Source organism: Triplophysa rosa, linkage group LG3, assembly GCF_024868665.1.
Source record: "Triplophysa rosa linkage group LG3, Trosa_1v2, whole genome shotgun sequence".
Lineage (NCBI taxonomy): Eukaryota > Metazoa > Chordata > Actinopteri > Cypriniformes > Nemacheilidae > Triplophysa > Triplophysa rosa.
Genome location: NC_079892.1, coordinates 5,380,725 through 5,398,294, shown reverse-complemented (window position 1 = coordinate 5,398,294; position 17,570 = coordinate 5,380,725). Strand labels below are relative to the sequence as shown.

At 38.9% G+C, this 17,570-nt stretch overlaps 1 protein-coding gene across 3 annotated transcripts in view; it reads left to right on the top strand.

The window, feature by feature from the left end:
* LOC130552170 (cytosolic carboxypeptidase 4) overlaps window positions 1-17,570 on the top strand; it is a 135,696-nt gene that overhangs the window by 47,716 nt on the left and 70,410 nt on the right. For all 3 annotated transcript variants that reach the window (XM_057330334.1, XM_057330333.1, XM_057330335.1), the window contains 8 exons: window positions 998-1,449; window positions 3,495-3,578; window positions 3,966-4,058; window positions 4,405-4,553; window positions 6,264-6,351; window positions 6,579-6,708; window positions 7,288-7,441; window positions 16,151-16,331. In XM_057330334.1, the coding sequence (XP_057186317.1) occupies window positions 998-1,449; window positions 3,495-3,578; window positions 3,966-4,058; window positions 4,405-4,553; window positions 6,264-6,351; window positions 6,579-6,708; window positions 7,288-7,441; window positions 16,151-16,331 (1,331 nt within the window). The remainder of the gene's footprint in view (window positions 1-997; window positions 1,450-3,494; window positions 3,579-3,965; window positions 4,059-4,404; window positions 4,554-6,263; window positions 6,352-6,578; window positions 6,709-7,287; window positions 7,442-16,150; window positions 16,332-17,570) is intronic.

Here is a 17,570-nt window from a genome sequence, read left to right as displayed (position 1 = left end):
CTTCAGTGGTTCTTTATGTAAAAAATATATAAATAATTGAGACAAATATGTTTTGGAAAATATGGTATTTGTAGATCAGCACTAGTTTGCATTGACATAGTTTTAACATATTTTTAGATGATTGTTATGCCTTTTTTATTATATTTATGGTTTTATGTGTTTGTTATTTGTTCGTTGTGTGTTTGTAAATTGTTTTTTTGTGCTGCTATTTTGGCCAGGACTCACTGGTAGAAGAGAGTCATATCTCAATGGGATTATTCCTTGTAAAATGTAGGATAAATGAATAAACTGCTATGTAAAAATTGCATTGAAAAGTGCTGTTTATTGCATAAAATAAATACTAGGTCCTTTGCAAATATAGCCATGTGACAAAATTACACACTGGCACATCTTACCCCACACACCATCTCATGCTGCACCTTTGGAGTCATTCTGGGAATTGAACCATAAGCCCTTTTCCACTAAACTTATGGAAAAGTAGGAGCCATGAGCTCAAATTGTTATTTGGTTGCTCTAACACCAGCCAGGGCCCTTGGCTATTTTGATACAGTGAATTTTATGCCTGTCAAAGGCTGTAATTGGACGACCCTATTTGCTGTCAGTATCACCCTTTTGAAGTCAATAGAAAAGAGAGCGAGTGGTGTGCCCACTGTTCCCTGCATCCTCAAAAACACTTCTTTATCCGTTTTTTGCATTTCTCTCTCAATAGTCTCAATGTTTTCATTTCCTCAGAGTTTATTTATTTTTCGTTGTTATTCCGTGTTACTGCGTAAAGCGCGGTTGGCCCTGCCTGGGGGAAAGCTGGCTATCTTTTGAGTGATGTTTTCTGCAATCTCTCCTTGTCTTTGTGCAGTTTTCTTCTGCACTTTTGATTTAAGAGTTGCTGATGTTGCCCCAAGTATAAAGACCCGACGTCTGTGGAGGCCCTTTGGAGATCAGTTAACTCAACGTTAGCTTTGCAACTTCTCACTAACAGTTGAACAAACATGTTTTCCAGGACTTGGATTCCAGCTCTGAGCTTGATGAAAGCTCGGATGAAGACAGTCCTCTGGAGGGAGACTTTAACAACGAGACGCCTCGTGGCAGAAGATCTGAAGCAGGCCTGGGGGAATCCTTGTCACCCCCCGGCTCGGATTCTTCCATCTCCCTTGGGGTAGACGACAAGAACCCTGGTTCTGAGGAAGAGAGCCATCTCCGAACCAGGGATTTTCACAAACATTACCTCAACTGTTCTAAGAACAGCCAAGAGGGCCATAGTAGCATGGTGGACAGGCTTTTGGAGAAGTATGGGACCTGTATTCCCAACCCCGAACCACGTCTGTACGCCTCCACTGCGTCCGATACCAAATCTATCGCTGGATACTCTATCCTGGCTTTTCCTGAATTCTGGGGTCACTTGCCCCCACAAAAACAGGAGCCCATGGCTAAAAGACCACCACACGTACAGAGGTGAGCAATCAGATCTTTCATAATTTTGTATTTAAACCTAATTTTAATTTAATTAATTTATTATTGAACATACATATATATTGCAAAAACAAGTCTCAGTCAACAACATGGAATTGTAGAAAACCAACTGGAAGCTATTTGATGCCATAGAGGCTCAAACCCTTACAGAAATGCCTTCATTTGAAGATTTGTTTCTTCCATTTGAACAGCTACAGTCATTACTTTGCAAATGATTATAAACACAGCAACATGAGTCATTAAACTACAGAAAAAAATTCCCTATTAGCTAAAATTTCTTAAAACGTTTTCTGAGAGTTTGAACTCTGTCGCCTGAAGTAGTTTTAGTCTGTTTGCTTGGCTCCATAGGAGCCCAAAAACTCTTTACTAGTGAGAAAATCCTCAAAACTATATCTCATTACGGTAGCCCCTTCGGTTTGAAACTCGTTTTTGCTGAAAACTTCCTTCAATGTGCAAGGGAGAGATTATAAGAAATTGACATTTATTTCCATCATTTCACGGTTTATTGTGCTACCTCAAGGGTAAGATAAATTTATATTGGGATTATTAGTGTCATTTTCTTACTCAAAAAGCCATTTTTGGAGTCTTAAGAAGGAAGCGTCAAACAACTAGTGACATTCCCACATTTTTAATTCCACAAGGTATTTTTCTATTCCCCTGTTGACTTTTGATAAGTTGTGACAGAATCTTATATCGTCGTTTTTAGGTTTGACATATTTTTTCGGCCTTATCGTTGTAGCGGTTGTTTATTCATTTGTATGTTGACGTTCCATAATACGTTAAAAAAGTATGATTTTAGAACATTTTCACGGTTTCTTCTGTCATTCGCTGGATTAGGAAAGTGGTAGTTTCAACAGGTCATATCGAGAGGTTTGTCCTCACACATTTTAACCTTGATGAAGGAGAAAGTGCATTTTTATTACTTCGTTCTGTTTGCGAAAACAAGAAATAAACATTTTGAAGAAAGCGCTTTGTGTTTATCGCTGGCTGTTTTTCCTCATTCATTGAACCCAATTACCGGCTGAAATTTGCACAAAAATTGGTTTTCGCATTTCGCATTAGGACAAGATGTTGTTCTTCTGTCGTCCGAGAGGAAATACAAAACATACAACAGCAATGAGCCAATTAGCATCATGGGGTGTAGAAAGATGAGGAACTGTAGGTTTGTTTGGAAATGGCATCATCCAGACAAAACTGAGCAACCCCCCCATTATCCGCAGATTTGTGTAGACAACCGGATATTACCCCCGCCAGTCCGGGTAACTTGCAGAAATTGAAGAAAAGGTTTTGTTTAGTCAGTTGTTGTGTTAGTGATGTCTCATGTTTAACTGTCACAGCTGTATGTTTTTATACATACTGTATACATAAGATGTAACAACTTTGGAAAAGAGAGAGGAGCATTTATTCCGTTGAGCCTGAGGTTGGGTTTACAGTGTAAAAACACAAAAATTGCACATTTATCTACCTGTAGCTTTATAAATGGAGAATACGCTGATGTTTTTAAATAAAGCGAAATGTGATTACTCCAGGCTAGCATTGTACAAAATCAGAGCTCTCTTCCTAAAAAAGCTTTTAGATTCTGGGGAAAACGTCTGTTCAACAATGTGTCTCCTTACTTTATCCATGATTTATAACTGATTTGATAAGATTATAATAACGATTTATAAGCTGAACTGATTTTGCGGAAATTTACAGTTTGATGCTAGTCGATTTAAAGATAAATATGTGAAGTAAATCATGGAATAAAGCATTATTGTTAGTCACCCTTTATGTTTGTTGCTGGGTTTTGCAAATATCGAACCAATACAAAAGTTAAAAAAGTGATGTTCAACGTTGACAACACAGTGTTTAAGCATTTGAAAAGTACAGTGTTTTTTCCATTTCTTGAAAAACGGACTATATAATAAGTAGTTTTTTAAAGAACTTATTTATTAGGATATTACAGAGCTCTAACAAAATGACTATAGCCGTCCTTTGATAGCGAGTAGTGTTCCTCATTTGACTTTTTTTTTAAATGACTTTTCCAGAAAGAAAGTTTTCGAAGACATCCAGCGTCTTCTCTGCGCAGAGGACATCTTAAACAAGGACGTTTTCGACCTGGAAGATCCGAGGTAAGACACTGCCATTACTTCACTGCGATTATATGAATGTCATTATAAAAAATGACCTTTTATAAGATGCTACAGTCAGTGGCGTGGGAAACATCTGGATGTTAAGTATTAGGTGTATTTCATGGATCTCGCAGACATGGAGTTTTTGGATTGTCTTCGGTCGTAGTTTCTTGCTAACATTTGTCCAGTGAAGCTGGGTTTGACATGGCCGTCGCTGTCAGGATCATTCTGGGTGATAAACCTCTAAATGGACAATGTGTCCCAGTGCAGATGTTGATAGACAGCTTGTCGTCCCAATCTGCTGTTTACCACAATGTAGCTTGTGAAGTGCAGCAGGTAACAGATACAAAACCGTTGTCTCTCTCTCTTTCTCTCTTTGTCATTCAGTCTGCAGGGTTCCACTGAAGGGCGTCCCGGCTCCCTTCGTTTCTTTTCCAAATTCGAGAGCGGGAACCTGCGGAAAGCCATTCAAGTTCGCAGGTGATCCTCGGCATTGCAACGCAGCTCACGTACACAAGCACGCACACGCAAACAGCTCCGCGATTGCCCTTGGGCCTCATTTGTAGTGCGTTGGCAATCACGCTCGTGATTCCTCTCTCTTCCCCGCGTTTCCACTCTTTCAGCGAGCTTGTCTCGTCAGCGCACGCCAGATTAAATCAAAGATTTTCCAAATGCAGTGTGGCAGGGGAAGATCAGAAAGGGATGAAGTGATATTTGTTTCTGCGCGGTTTAAGGAAGGTTTCTCTCCCTCTCTCTTATTACGGAGCTCCTTATCTTTCATACGCCTGTTTTGTCTGATTTTTCTCTGTCAATCGCTCTGTTGCAGTCACGAATATGATCTGATCCTCAACGCCGATGTCAACTCCTCTGCACACTATCAGTGGTTTTATTTTGAAGTCAGTGGTATGGTGGCCGGAGTGCCTTATCGATTTAATGTCATCAACTGTGAGAAAGGAAACAGCCAGTGTAACTACGGTAAGACGAGGTCTATCTGCCAGTCAATGCTTTATGGTTATAGGGGTGGGGCTTTAGCGCAGCTATGGCTTTGATTGGTTGATAGGAATATTGTGGCAGAGGTAACAGTCATTTACACAAATCTTATCACCCTGTTGGGATTTATTTTGCACTAAAATTGCAATAAGGTACATTATCCCTCGCATTGCAGGTACTTTTATGCACAACCTACAAGCTTTTGGTTTCCAACCTAGATTTTAAATGGACAGTTCATTATTTGCTCACACCCATATTATTTCCAACTAGGAATGTGACGGTATCAATTTTTCATACCGCAATCATGTTCGGGTTGTTTATAGCGAGTGTTTCCACGGTATTTTGATTTTGTTACAAAAACAAATTGAAAAACGTCGGCATTGTCCTCTTAATACTAGTCTGCCAACTTAAAAAAAATAAAAAGCCTTGAATATCGAAATAAAAAGGGAGGGCTGTCAAATGATTAATCACGATCAATCGTATCCAGAATAAAAGTCAGTGTTTACATAATATACTGTATGTCTGTGTACTGCGCATTTTCATTTTGCATTTATGAACACCTACACATACATGTATACATAATTAGGAAATATTGACATGTATTTAAATTGACCAAAGTTTCAGTTATAGATAAATGTTTATACATTTTGAAAATTTATATTTTTCTTAAATATATACATGTATGTGTATGTGTTTATAAATACAACACTAAAATGCACAGTGCACAGATATATATTATGTAAATACAAACTTTTAGTCTGGATGCGATTAATTGCGATTAATCATTTGACAGCCCTAATAAAAATGTATATGAGTATATACAGTATACTGTATATAAAGTAAATATATTTTTCAAACGATTCCAAATGCAAAGAACAACATTAAAGATTTTTGCTGGTATATTTTAGTCCAGATAAAAACAAGTAATATACTTGACATCTGTTTCACTACATATCTTATTGACAGTAGCTTCTCGGTGTAACCCATGTTATTCGAATTCTCCAGACGGCATTATACTTGCCACCACCAGCACACACACACATGGCTTTCGAAGCTTCAGAATGCACCTCAGTGTTAGCAGCTAAATCATATCTCAGTCTGGCATTGCTCTCGAACACAGCGGTGGGCTGGAGCCGCTCTTAAATCTGACACCATCAGCCGTATATCCCAGAAAAATACAGTGCTCTGGCATTTCCGAGTTCCTCCTCCGATAAAGTGCCTTCAATGGCCCTTGACTGTCTTTTTCTCATTTCGGTGTGCAGCTGGGCATTATAAGAGACTTGTGCCGGGCCACCGTCAGGGTTTTATGTCTCTATATTAAATAAGATGTCCTTCGCTGTTGACCTTATGTGAGTTGAAGTAAAACTTACTCCAAACAAACATCCATTAAAAAAATGCATTCCAAAACAATCTGTCAACATTTATGCCCCGGGGCATGGGTTTTTATAGCCGGGTTAAAGTACAGCAAGGTATTATGGGTAATGATCTAGTTTTGTTTATTTGGATCATTATCAGAGACTGTATATTCTAAATACGTCACAGTTTCATGGTTTTGCCAAGAGTCCCGACTTGATTTAAAGGGACTATGATGTTATTTAGGGAACACGTGAGAGAATATACTTTTTTAAATGCAAATGAAAATGTAGTTTTGACTCCCACTGATCATTGGTTTATATGTGGTTGTGTTTGTTTTAGGCATGCAGCCTGTGTTGTATTCTGTGAGAGAAGCTCTGGAGGGAAGACCGCACTGGGAACGATCAGGCTCTGAGATCTGCTATTACAGGTAAGAACCGGGGTCCAAAAGCCCACAGCGTGTAAGGTACAAAAGTTGAAATCTGGAGTGACTTCACATCATTTGCTTCATACTGTTTACATGTAACTACACTCATTTCACTTCGCTCGTCTATTTCCACATCACATCGCTCTCCTCACCTCTCTTCACTTTACATCTTCTTTCTTTAAGAGATAAAAAACGGTTACAACAGGGCTGTGTTTTTAACTCCTCCACAGAAATCATTTCTGCCCAAGAGGAGGTCAAAATTCTCAGTTTTACACCCTGACGTTCACAGTGACCTTTCTTCACGATGATGACGTGTGTTACTTGGCGTACCACTACCCCTACACCTACTCCAACCTCCAGGTGATCGACATGTTGTGTGCTTTGTAGGGTGGCTTCAGTAGGGTCTATAGCTCCCAAGACTAGCAAGATGTAGCAAATCCTGTCAAGAACATGACAAGGGATGCATTTCTTTCATTTCTCACCAAAGTCATTTTTATGTGGTATTTTTTATGGTCATATGTGGTACAGTGGTACTTTTATGTTATGCTGTTTTTGGAATAAATAGTAATAATCAGTAATATTGATTTATTTGTATTCGTTACTCATATTTTGTTACTGTATTAATAAGTAGTTAGACTCTAATGAGAGTCCAAGAGAATAAAAAAAGGTAAGAAATTTCTAAGATGAAAAGTCAGTGCACTGTAGTAATATTTACTGTATTCATTATTTCATGTTTTTACTATATCAGTGAGTAATGAGACTTACAGTGTCACAGAGAATAACAAGAATTATAAAAAATGTCAAAATAGGTTCTGGACAAGTTTGCCTTGCAAACTATATTTTTACGCCTTGCACTAAAAATTTGACATTTATCGTCACTAAATGGCGATTTTCATGACTCAAGGCTGAAGCAAATGTTAATTTGCATTTATTCCCCAGACCCATCTGAAGATGCTGGAGAATTCGGTAGACCCACGAAAGGTTTTCTTCAGACGTCAAAATCTCTGCGACACTTTGGCGGGGAACTCCTGCTCTTTAGTGACGATCACAGCCTGTCCCGCTTCCAAAGCTTGGAAAGACCTGCACCAGCTGCGTGAGTCTGAAACAAATGAATCATGATGACATGATGTTTGTGTGTGTGTGTCTACAAACCTGTGCTGAACATCTGAGCTTCTGTTAAAGACAGTATATGTGTATATGTGTGAGTTGGAGGGCATATGCTCCTACGGTTTGGCAGCTCTTTAAGGGAATCGGAGCAGCTGAGGTTTGACACCTCCTGTCAGAGGAGGAGCTTGCGTGTGTGTGTGTTGGCGGTTGGGTGGATGGATGCTTGTGGGGAAGACACGTGAGATGAGGTGTCAGTGCTTGACTCTCTAGCTAGTTGCACCATGGGACGGAAAGCTTAAAGAACAAAGAGATAATGTGTGGGTCGGATGCTTATTCTTCACAGTAAAGTTCACGGTTAATTGATTAAAAAGTTTCTTTATATGTTTGTTTGTGTGGCGTGTATATTTTTACGTTTCTATACACAGAAATTCATGTATATATTATAAGAAATATGTGCAATATAGATTACATTTAAATATGCATTTATATCAAATAGGTCTGTCAGAATAAAAGTTTGTGTTTACATAATGTATGTCTGTGTTCTGTGCATAGTAATTTTGTATTGATAAACACATACATACACATGCATACTGTATGTTCATGACAAGCAAGAAAAATATGAAATATTAAAATGACAATTTCAATTATTGGTAAATATAAATAAATACATCTAAATATTTCCTAAATATAAAACATGTATGTGTTTGTTTTTGTGTTTTTAAATACAAAATGAATATGCACAGTACACAGACATATATTATTTAAACACATACTTTTATTCTGGATCCGATTAATCGGTTGACATCCCTAATATAAACTTAAATAGTTGTTATATATATATATATATGTGTGTGGGTGTGTGTGTGTGTGTTTGTACAGGTTTTGCTATATTTATGAGGACCAAATGTCCTCAGTAATACAGTGAATTATAATTACAACTGACTTGTGAGGACATTTTACTGGTCCTCACTAAATAAAAAGGCTCATAATTCGGTCAAATACTGTTTTTCTTTAAATGTAGTGTCTTGGTGTCTAGGTTTAGGTGTTGGGGTGGGTTAGGGGATAGAATAAAGTATATCATAAGCCTGATATAAAATCAATGAAAGTCTATGGAATGTCCTCACTAGTATAGTAAAACAAACCTGCGCGTGTGCATTTATAAATACAGTACGCACACATTTTATATAAACACAAAAAAACTATTTTGGATCTAATTAATCCCAATCAATTGCTTTGACATCCTTAGTTTCCTAGTGAACTTTATTTTACTTCACACGTAAGGAAGGAATTCACAATAGCACAGCCTTTGAAGTTATTTGGTAGTCTGCGTTCACATCTGCGTCAGTCTTTTGCAAAAACATGCCAGAAGTTGTGTCAGTGTACGATCTCCAACCCAAACCCATTGGCACCACCTCGGCAGCAGGGCTGACAGGTGTGACTGTAGGTGAAGCTGCAGATAGATGCGTCAGGCTTGACGGGAGATCCAGTGGGATGTGCTGGGACATGCTGACCCTACTACGGGCCACTTCCACAGAGTAGCGCGGCTCTCGCCCAGATGCCGTCTCCTGATGAATATTGAGGCGAGACATCTGCGGTGTTCTCCCAGTAGACCGGCGCGAAGCATCTGGCTCAGTTGGTGGTTAAGGGACGACCGTTCCAATTCGCCAGAATGCCGACAGTCCCCGCAGGCTTTCGGCAAGGTACGGCAAAGTGACCTGCAGATTGTCATGTCACAACTTGGAAGCTGTCAATTATTAGCGTGTTTCCATTACGTGTGATTTAACCCTGTGTCCGTCTGCACATTAGACCGGAACAGGAAGAAAGTATTTATACAGTACCATCAAAACAAACAAATGACACACTTAAGCTTTAAATCTGACATATAAAAGAATTTCAGTTCCATTCAGATACAGCGTGCCTGAACTAAAACTGAAAAGTATTTTTTCCCCTCCGGTTGGCACACACTTGTGTTGTGACAGTCGCTGCTGCAGTGGAGCACAACCTTACTGCAGTGAACAGCGTCCAGCGAGATGCACACGGCTCTATGTAAACATCAATACGCACACGCAGGGCATCTCATCCATCTGTCATTGTCCGGCTGCGCGTGTCGTCTCAGCTGACATCATGCTGAAACATCACAGTGCATTTCATTAACCTGAACATCCATACGAATAAAGGTAAAGAAAACACCTTCATCCCCACAGGAGGTGGTTGTGTGTCACTAAAATAAAGAAGATTGTTTGCAGATATTAGAAACGAAATTGAGACACCAAATTTTCATTTAATCAGCATTTCTAGATGTATTGTGACCATTCAACTCTAGTGTCTGTTCAATTTCAACAAAATCAAACCTCAGGATTGACGTAAAGTCATCCACATGAACAGCATGACAAGACACATGAAAAGCACATCATTTTTTTTGAACATTTCCTAAATACAAGTCGAAATATTACTGTTGCTTAAAAGTGAATAGAAACTTATTTTTTTTTTGCCGTATTTGAGGTCTAAAAAAATACAGAGCATCTTTTCTCTTATTTTGACATGTTTTTCATTTTCTGCAAACAAATGCAAATAGAAACAATATTTTTATTTAAAATTTGGGAGAAATATTGATAGTAGTTAAAAGAATGAAAAAAAGAGATAATTTTACCTAAACGCATAAATGGTAAATTCAGAAAAAACAGAAACTTATTTTGAAATGGTCTCTTAATTTTTTCTGCGGCTATGTATTTTCTTTTCACTGTTTTCTATTAGTTAACAGGGCTATATCTATATTTATTTGGATTGTTTAACATTTTGTTTTTCCTGTATGCAAACTGTAAAAAGCACTATAAAAATCAACTTGGATTTCACCGATTAAATAATGTTATGTTATTTTTTTGTTGCGTGTTACAAACAAATAATGTTTATTGCATCTCACAGGCAATGACTGTATGTACAGTTTGATGATCACTTTCTAAACGTATACCGTCACGGGACAAATTATGCACAGTTTGCTGGACTAACGGAGCGATGCATCCACACTGTTGACCCATTTTACCCCATTCCCCACAGAGTTTACAATAACCCTGTTCCTGTGAACCGTACACATATGCCGCAATCTGTGGCAAAACACAAATTCTGACATTTGCCGTTTGGAGGATTACACCTTAATTAGCACATTGGGGTTTAGAGGCCGTAACATGAGCTCTGCTTTTACACATAGTAGGATTTTCATTATCACCTCACATGTTCTCTCATGCGCTTACGAGCGCTGCCCTCCGCCGTTATTGAATTAAAGGCAGTGGATATGATTAATAGTTATCGGTGGCACCCGACATCAACCACCGTCAACAAATTAAGCCGCTTTTATAATAAGTCATTGGTGATTAGAAGGGGACGCAGGTCACTGCTTATTTTCCAGTGTGTACGACGAAAAAGTCGTCGTGGAATGAAGACTCATTAATGAGACACATCAGACAAGCCACGGTGGCCTTTGTTTATCGTAAAGCAGCGTAGCTGACCAGCGGAACAACGCGGATTAAAAAAACGCGGAGGTAACTCAACCGAATAAACTTTGCGGCTTAATTCGTAGTGGGTTTATTTGGATATAACTCGCAGGGCTTCTAATTAAACATGCGTCACACCTGTATACAACATCGCCTTACTGTAATTTCTCACGTTTATGTTATTTCCTAAGAAAGCGCCTGTATCCACAATGGAAAAGAAGTTAAAATGTCTCGCAGCAGTCTGTAAATAATAAACGTGTCACTTTATGTAACAAATCAGTTTTAGTTTGCAGACGTTAGTGTGCATTGCTTTATGTCATCCTCAAACCTGTAACGTTATGTCTTTTCTCTGTGGAACACAAAAGAAGATGTTTTAAGGAATGTCTCGGTGGTTTCGTGTCCATACAATGGAAGTCAACAATGTTGTTTGGGCACCAACGTTCTTCAAAATATCATATTTTGTGTTCTGCAGGAGAAAGATGATAATAAATGATGAAAGACTCATTTAATATATATATCTATATCTATATATATATATCATATTAGTTTGTTTGATTGTACAGCTTGACAGTACATGAAGCTTTTGCATTCAGTCTGCAAGTTTTATCCTTCCTCTATCTTTTATAATGTTGCCATCTGTGCCATTGCTCTGTCCTTCATATTCGCCCAGTGTCTTCTATAGCCGTCATAAACGCACTTCCTCCATAGATCATTGGACAGGAGCGACATTACAGGTAGATAATGGCTTTACCGTTCTTTTTGGTGCATTGCTGGCTCATTTCTCTCTTTTATTGTTGACTGAATTGACATGAAACATACCTGTACATATCCATTGCATCAGCTCTGTATTATTGGTATTGCCAAGATGCCAAGATGTAGTTTTTTATCAGCTGAACCAGAATATCATAGAGACTTGGGCCAGTAGACAACCATCTGAACACTTTAGAAAACAACGAGCAATGCGTTATCAACCGCATGACAATGTGCAAAATGCTACTTGGGACTCCTTAGAAACTCGCCCTGGTAACCATCCACGGCGGCAATTTTTGCACAGGCAAAGAGTTATTTTTAAAATGTAGATATTGTACTCAGTCACACTGTTATTTAAGCCTATTTATATACAGGCAACTTTTTTCAAAATCACGGAGAACAAGAATAATTGTGGACACATTGAGATTATGAGATGCAGTTATAAAACCACATAATAACGTTGTAAAATACAGATGACCTGATTGTCAGAACTGGGTGACCTCAATGTGAAATGTACAGAAGGAAACACAGACACAGAAAGTCTCCCCGCAGACTGCTTTTGCCAAAACCGTCACGCTGAATGAGATTACGCTCGATACTTAACAAGAAAAAGAAGAGTTGGAGCAAGATGCCTATGAAACTCTTTTAATTAATAAAAGGCTCTATTAAAAGCTGCATTTTCATAAGCTTTGGGGGGGAATTTGTCTCATGATTACAAATGGACAAGTCTGATATGCTGTAATTAGACATGGTTTGCATATACAGGAAAGGATTACAGAGTTTGGTTTTGATACCTAAGGCTGGCTTTGTACTTAACACTCAGGAGGCGGAGACTTCTCCTCTCTCTTATTCTGTGTGTGTGAGAACTTTAGTAACTTAATTTCTTTGTTTTTTTTCTTAAAAAACATTTAGGTCTGGAGAACGGAAAAGAAGATATTTTGCAGAATGTTGGTACCCATAGACCTCTATGGTATGGACACAAAACCACTTATAAATGGTACAAACAGGTTTTTGTGACCAACATACTTCAAAATATCTTCTTTTGTGTTCTGCAGCAGAAAGAAAGTCATACAGGTTTGTTTGAAATGACAAGAGGGTGAGTAAATGGATTTTGGGTGAACAGCAACTTCATTTGTAGCGTAAATCATATACCCAGTAGTACAGTACCCTTGTACTTTTTTGCTTGACATCATAGTATGCAATATTAGATTCCCCTTTCTTTATGCATCTCTAAGTGGCATTTAACAGAGGCACATAAACCTGCACATTAAGCTCTGACACACGAGCACATAAACATGGAGATAATACAGCACGTTTTAGACGATGTGATGTCAGTGGGAGATTCGCTCAGATGACAAAAGCGGCAGAGACAAAAACACAATAGGGTTTATTTCCACTCTTGTCTTCCATTTCCTTTATATTCTTTCTGGATTTCTCTCTGTATACTGTTTGGGTTGAAGTCGACTATGTGCCAACGACTCCTTCGTGCGCAGCGAGTGAAAGCTGGACTCTGAAAGGATCGGCCCGCGCGCTTCCCACTGGGAGCGTGGGAAGATTGACTCTTACAGTAACAGTGAGGAGATCCAACCGAGCGTTTTGTTCTGTCTCTTACAGCTTATTACTCCTACATCTCTGCATGTGTACGGTAAACATATATTTTATTGGGCATATAGTGGCGTGAACGTGTAAATGGGATCAAGGCGAACATACACGTGGACTGGAAATGTGGAGGATTCTTTTCACAGCGAGAAAATAGAGAGCAGAAATAGATCTGAGTCCTTGTGTGTTGCGAAGTTGCTGTTACATATAGACAGTGAAGAAGCAGAGTGGAAATAAAAGACTTGACGAACGAAACTGTTTTTTAACAGCATGACAGATTTTTTTAGGTTTGTCACTGTAAAAGGAAGTCCTCTGAAAATGGAAATTGTCTGGCAGCTGGGGCGCCAGAAATATTCTGTAAAATAGCATTTTGTCCTGTAAACAGTTTTCTTGTAAATTTGCAGTGTTTTTCTGTATTTTAAAATTAGACTGTAAAAAAATCCTGTTCGAAAAACACAAATATTCCGCCAGCTGGGGGCGCCAGAAATATTACATAAAACAACAGTAAAATTACATTTTCCCTGTTTTTCTAGTAAATTTGCAGTCTTTATCTATAATTTCATGGTGAAAAATATACGTGAAAAATTTGTAAACGCAACAGTAAAATTACAGTTTTTTGGACATTATACGTGAAAAACCTGTAAAAAAAATAACAACAGTCAAATTCTGTAAAAATAAGTTTTTTACAGTATAGCTTTTTGAGGTCATTTTCTGTTTGATAGAATCATTATGAGATACTGGAGATGCCAAATACGTAATATTAAATATGTCAAAAATAAATGACATCTGATTGCTGTTTATGAAAAAAGCTGTTGTTCTTTTTTAGCTACTTGTTGTAAGTAACTTACAAACCTGTTTGCTAACCAAAAAAGGAAACTTGGCTTTGGCTTGTATAGCTTGTATGTTGCATTAGGTTCACATCCATCTTGGACAAAGGTTATTTTTGTACAGTACTTGCAGCAGTGAAAAATGGATGTGTATGAACATGCAGTACAGTAAGTAAGAGAGAATATGTAGAGTTGTCGAGCTCAGAGTTTGTGGGCAAGTCATCATCAGAAAATCAGCAGAAAGCGCACAGGGCCCGAAGTCTCTGATTCCGACTTGAATTGGAATTTAAATGATCTCCACTTCTTCTTAGCCCAAGCAGTCGCTCTTGAGGGGAATTGGGCCTCATGCACTGAGATGATGTGATATTTATCACTTACATTTTTTCTCGAGGACATTTTCGAGATACCTGTATTTTCTCTGCACTGGTTCGGTGTGATTTACATTCAGGATTTCAGCCACAGAAACATTCGAACAATTGGATCACAGGTTTGTCTTGTTGGTTCAATGACGTTATTCTCATTTTCAATGTTCGGTGATGTTTGAACAAAATACAACCAACAGAACATTTATGACCGAATCAAATGAACATCTTTAAGATTTAAAAATAAAATAAAGAAAGAAACCGGATGTGCTTCAGGACCATCTTTACATCTCTTTAAATGTATTGCAACCAACGGCTCACTCCACCCCTCCCTTTTGAAGCACTATGGTGGCTGACACAGGACTACGATGTTGTCACGTTTTCGCTTCTTTGCCGAAGGCGATAACATTTACGAAACGCGTTTGTCTGTTTAGGACTACTACATGGCGAGTTCATGGAGAGTTCCATGCAAGGGGACTCGCGGTGTATATGTAGAAATAGCTCATTTTCATCATCTAAGACATTCTTATTGTAAATAAATTAAAAATGACATGCTATTCACAACCAATGTATACCTTTGCTATGGCAAAAAAAAAAAAATCAATAATGCCATTATATAATTTCGCACCAAAAAAAGTTCACCACTCCAGCATAATTGCTTGGATGTATTCAGATTCAATTAAATACCGAAAATGAAACCGAGCCGGCGAAAGAACTCGTAAACAGAGGCCGTGCAGAAACTCATTGTGAAATCATCAATAGCAGAATCACGCAAATTAGCCGCTCCTTCTGCCGTCTTTTGTCGGGTGGCCGCCAGGGCCGTAATAGTCGGGCGAAATTAAATTTGAATGTGTTTTTGATAAGCTTTGTCCATCTCTTTTGGCTTTGTAAACTCGCGCAGCAAGGTGATGTCATTTTCCCGTCCAGATTAAATGAGTTGGAGCGAGACGTCAAATGAAAACCTGACACTCCGTAATTGCTGTGTAATGTTGTGACAGCAGCGAGTCGTGCTGATTTGACTTGCCCGTTCGGAAAAAAATTTGATTCCTCAATAAAAGACTCTGTTTGTGCCAATGGTTAGTGTAAGAGTCATTAGTTAGTTGCCTAATTGTAAAGTCAAAGAGACAGTTCAAAATAAAAATTATGTGATCATTTACTGACCTTCAAGTTGTTCCAAATCTGTATGCATTTCTTTGCTCTTATGAACACAGAGAAAGATATTTGCTTGAGATATAATGATATATGATATAATGCTTGTAACCAAACAGTTCTTGACCACCATTGACTACCATTACAATAGTAGTCAAAAGTGCCCCAGAACTGTTTGCTTCCCTACATTCTTCAAAATATCTTCTTTTGTGTTCAACAATACAAAGAAATACACAGTATAAAGCAATTTTTCCTACCATGGTAGTCAATGGTGGCCAAGAACTGTTTGGTTACAAGCATTCTTCCAAATATCTTTCTCTGTGTTCATCAGAACAAAGAAATTGACACTGTCCCTTTAAGCAATTTTCAGTGATAACTGAGAGGTTGCTGGTTCAATCCCCACAGAAGGTCTCCAGTTGGGCTCGACCCAAAGTTCACAAAACTCAGATGCTCTTCTGTTCATTCTGTAAATGCATGAGACATTATTAGAAATAATGTATGTTATTAATGTTTCCTGCAGGTAACCGGCCATGTGTGGTGCTGACGGCTAGGGTTCATCCAGGGGAGAGCAATGCCAGCTGGGTAATGAAGGGCACGCTGGAGTTCCTGTGCAGCGATGATCCTGTAGCAGAGAGCTTGAGAGAAGCCTACATCTTCAAAATTATCCCCATGCTCAACCCTGATGGGGTCATTAATGGCAAGTATGTACAAATATGGTGCTGCGTTGGGTCGCGGTTTGAGTTCAATCAATAATCTGTACAGTATACAAATGCATCTGATTTTAAGAGATATAAAAATGACGTCATTTATTCACCCTAGTGATGTTAAAAACCTGTATGTGACTCGAAACAAAAAGAAGATATTTTGAGAAATGTGTCTGTGGATTTGCGTCCATAATGGAAGTCAGTGGGCCAGTGTTGTTTTGTTATCAATGTTCGAAGAAAGAAAATCAAACAGGTTTGTAATGACATGGGTGAGTAAATGATGACGGAATTTGTATTTTGGGGAGAAGAATATTCATCTTTGAAAATTCACTTTCATTCACAGTCATTCTTTGCCCTTGAAATTAAACGCTGTAATAAAAGACAAACAGCAACAGTGTTTTAATCGATCATATATCACCGTATTCCCCCGCCGTTTGGGACCAGATAGTATTTACATGTGTAAAACCAATGCCGAGGTCAACGTTGTGGCCGTTCTCATTTACCAGCTCCTCGCCCGGGCTTATCAACACTCTACTCAGAGCCGGGTGAATGATCGATTCTCCTCGCAGCTTCCTCACAAGCGTCGGTGACCTGATTTCCTTGCAGAGTGAGTTGTGAGACCGGGGTCTCCTGTGTTGCGTGGCTTCTCTCTTATCTGGAGTCGTGTACGGGGAGCTTCTGTACAGAGCGCTATTGATCGGGCATGCTAACTGTATTAGATTGTCTGTTCGGAGAATGGAGGTGTAGATCGGTGGGCGGCGAGTTTAGGGAAAGGTGCTCATTCAAACCGAGAGGATTTATTCCTCTTGTCAACTCGGACTAAGGTGTAGATTTAACTAAGGTGTAGAAATCTAAGGTGTAGATTTAATTTAGTTGTCATTCGAAAGTTGGAATTGGAAAATGACCACCGAGGGTTTTGTGTATCCGAATCAAAGCAGATTCGGGTTTTACTCTAGTTTTACTGTATGTAAGGGAATCATGTGCGCCTCCCAGCGACACGCGCGTAAGCAATCCCAAGCTCGTTTTGAATCCATGCTCTGTTTGTTTTCCCAGCAGCCCCCACAAATTTCAATACCGAATTTCGATTTCGCTTCAACAAAGCGTGAATTCACCTGCAGGGTGTTCCTTCCTGTGTGGGGTCGTAATTAAGAGGTTCAGGTCAGCTTGTTGCTTGGTGACAGGTCTGAGAGACGTGGGAGAAGGTTCGATGCCTCAATAACGGCGACGCTGCGTCTG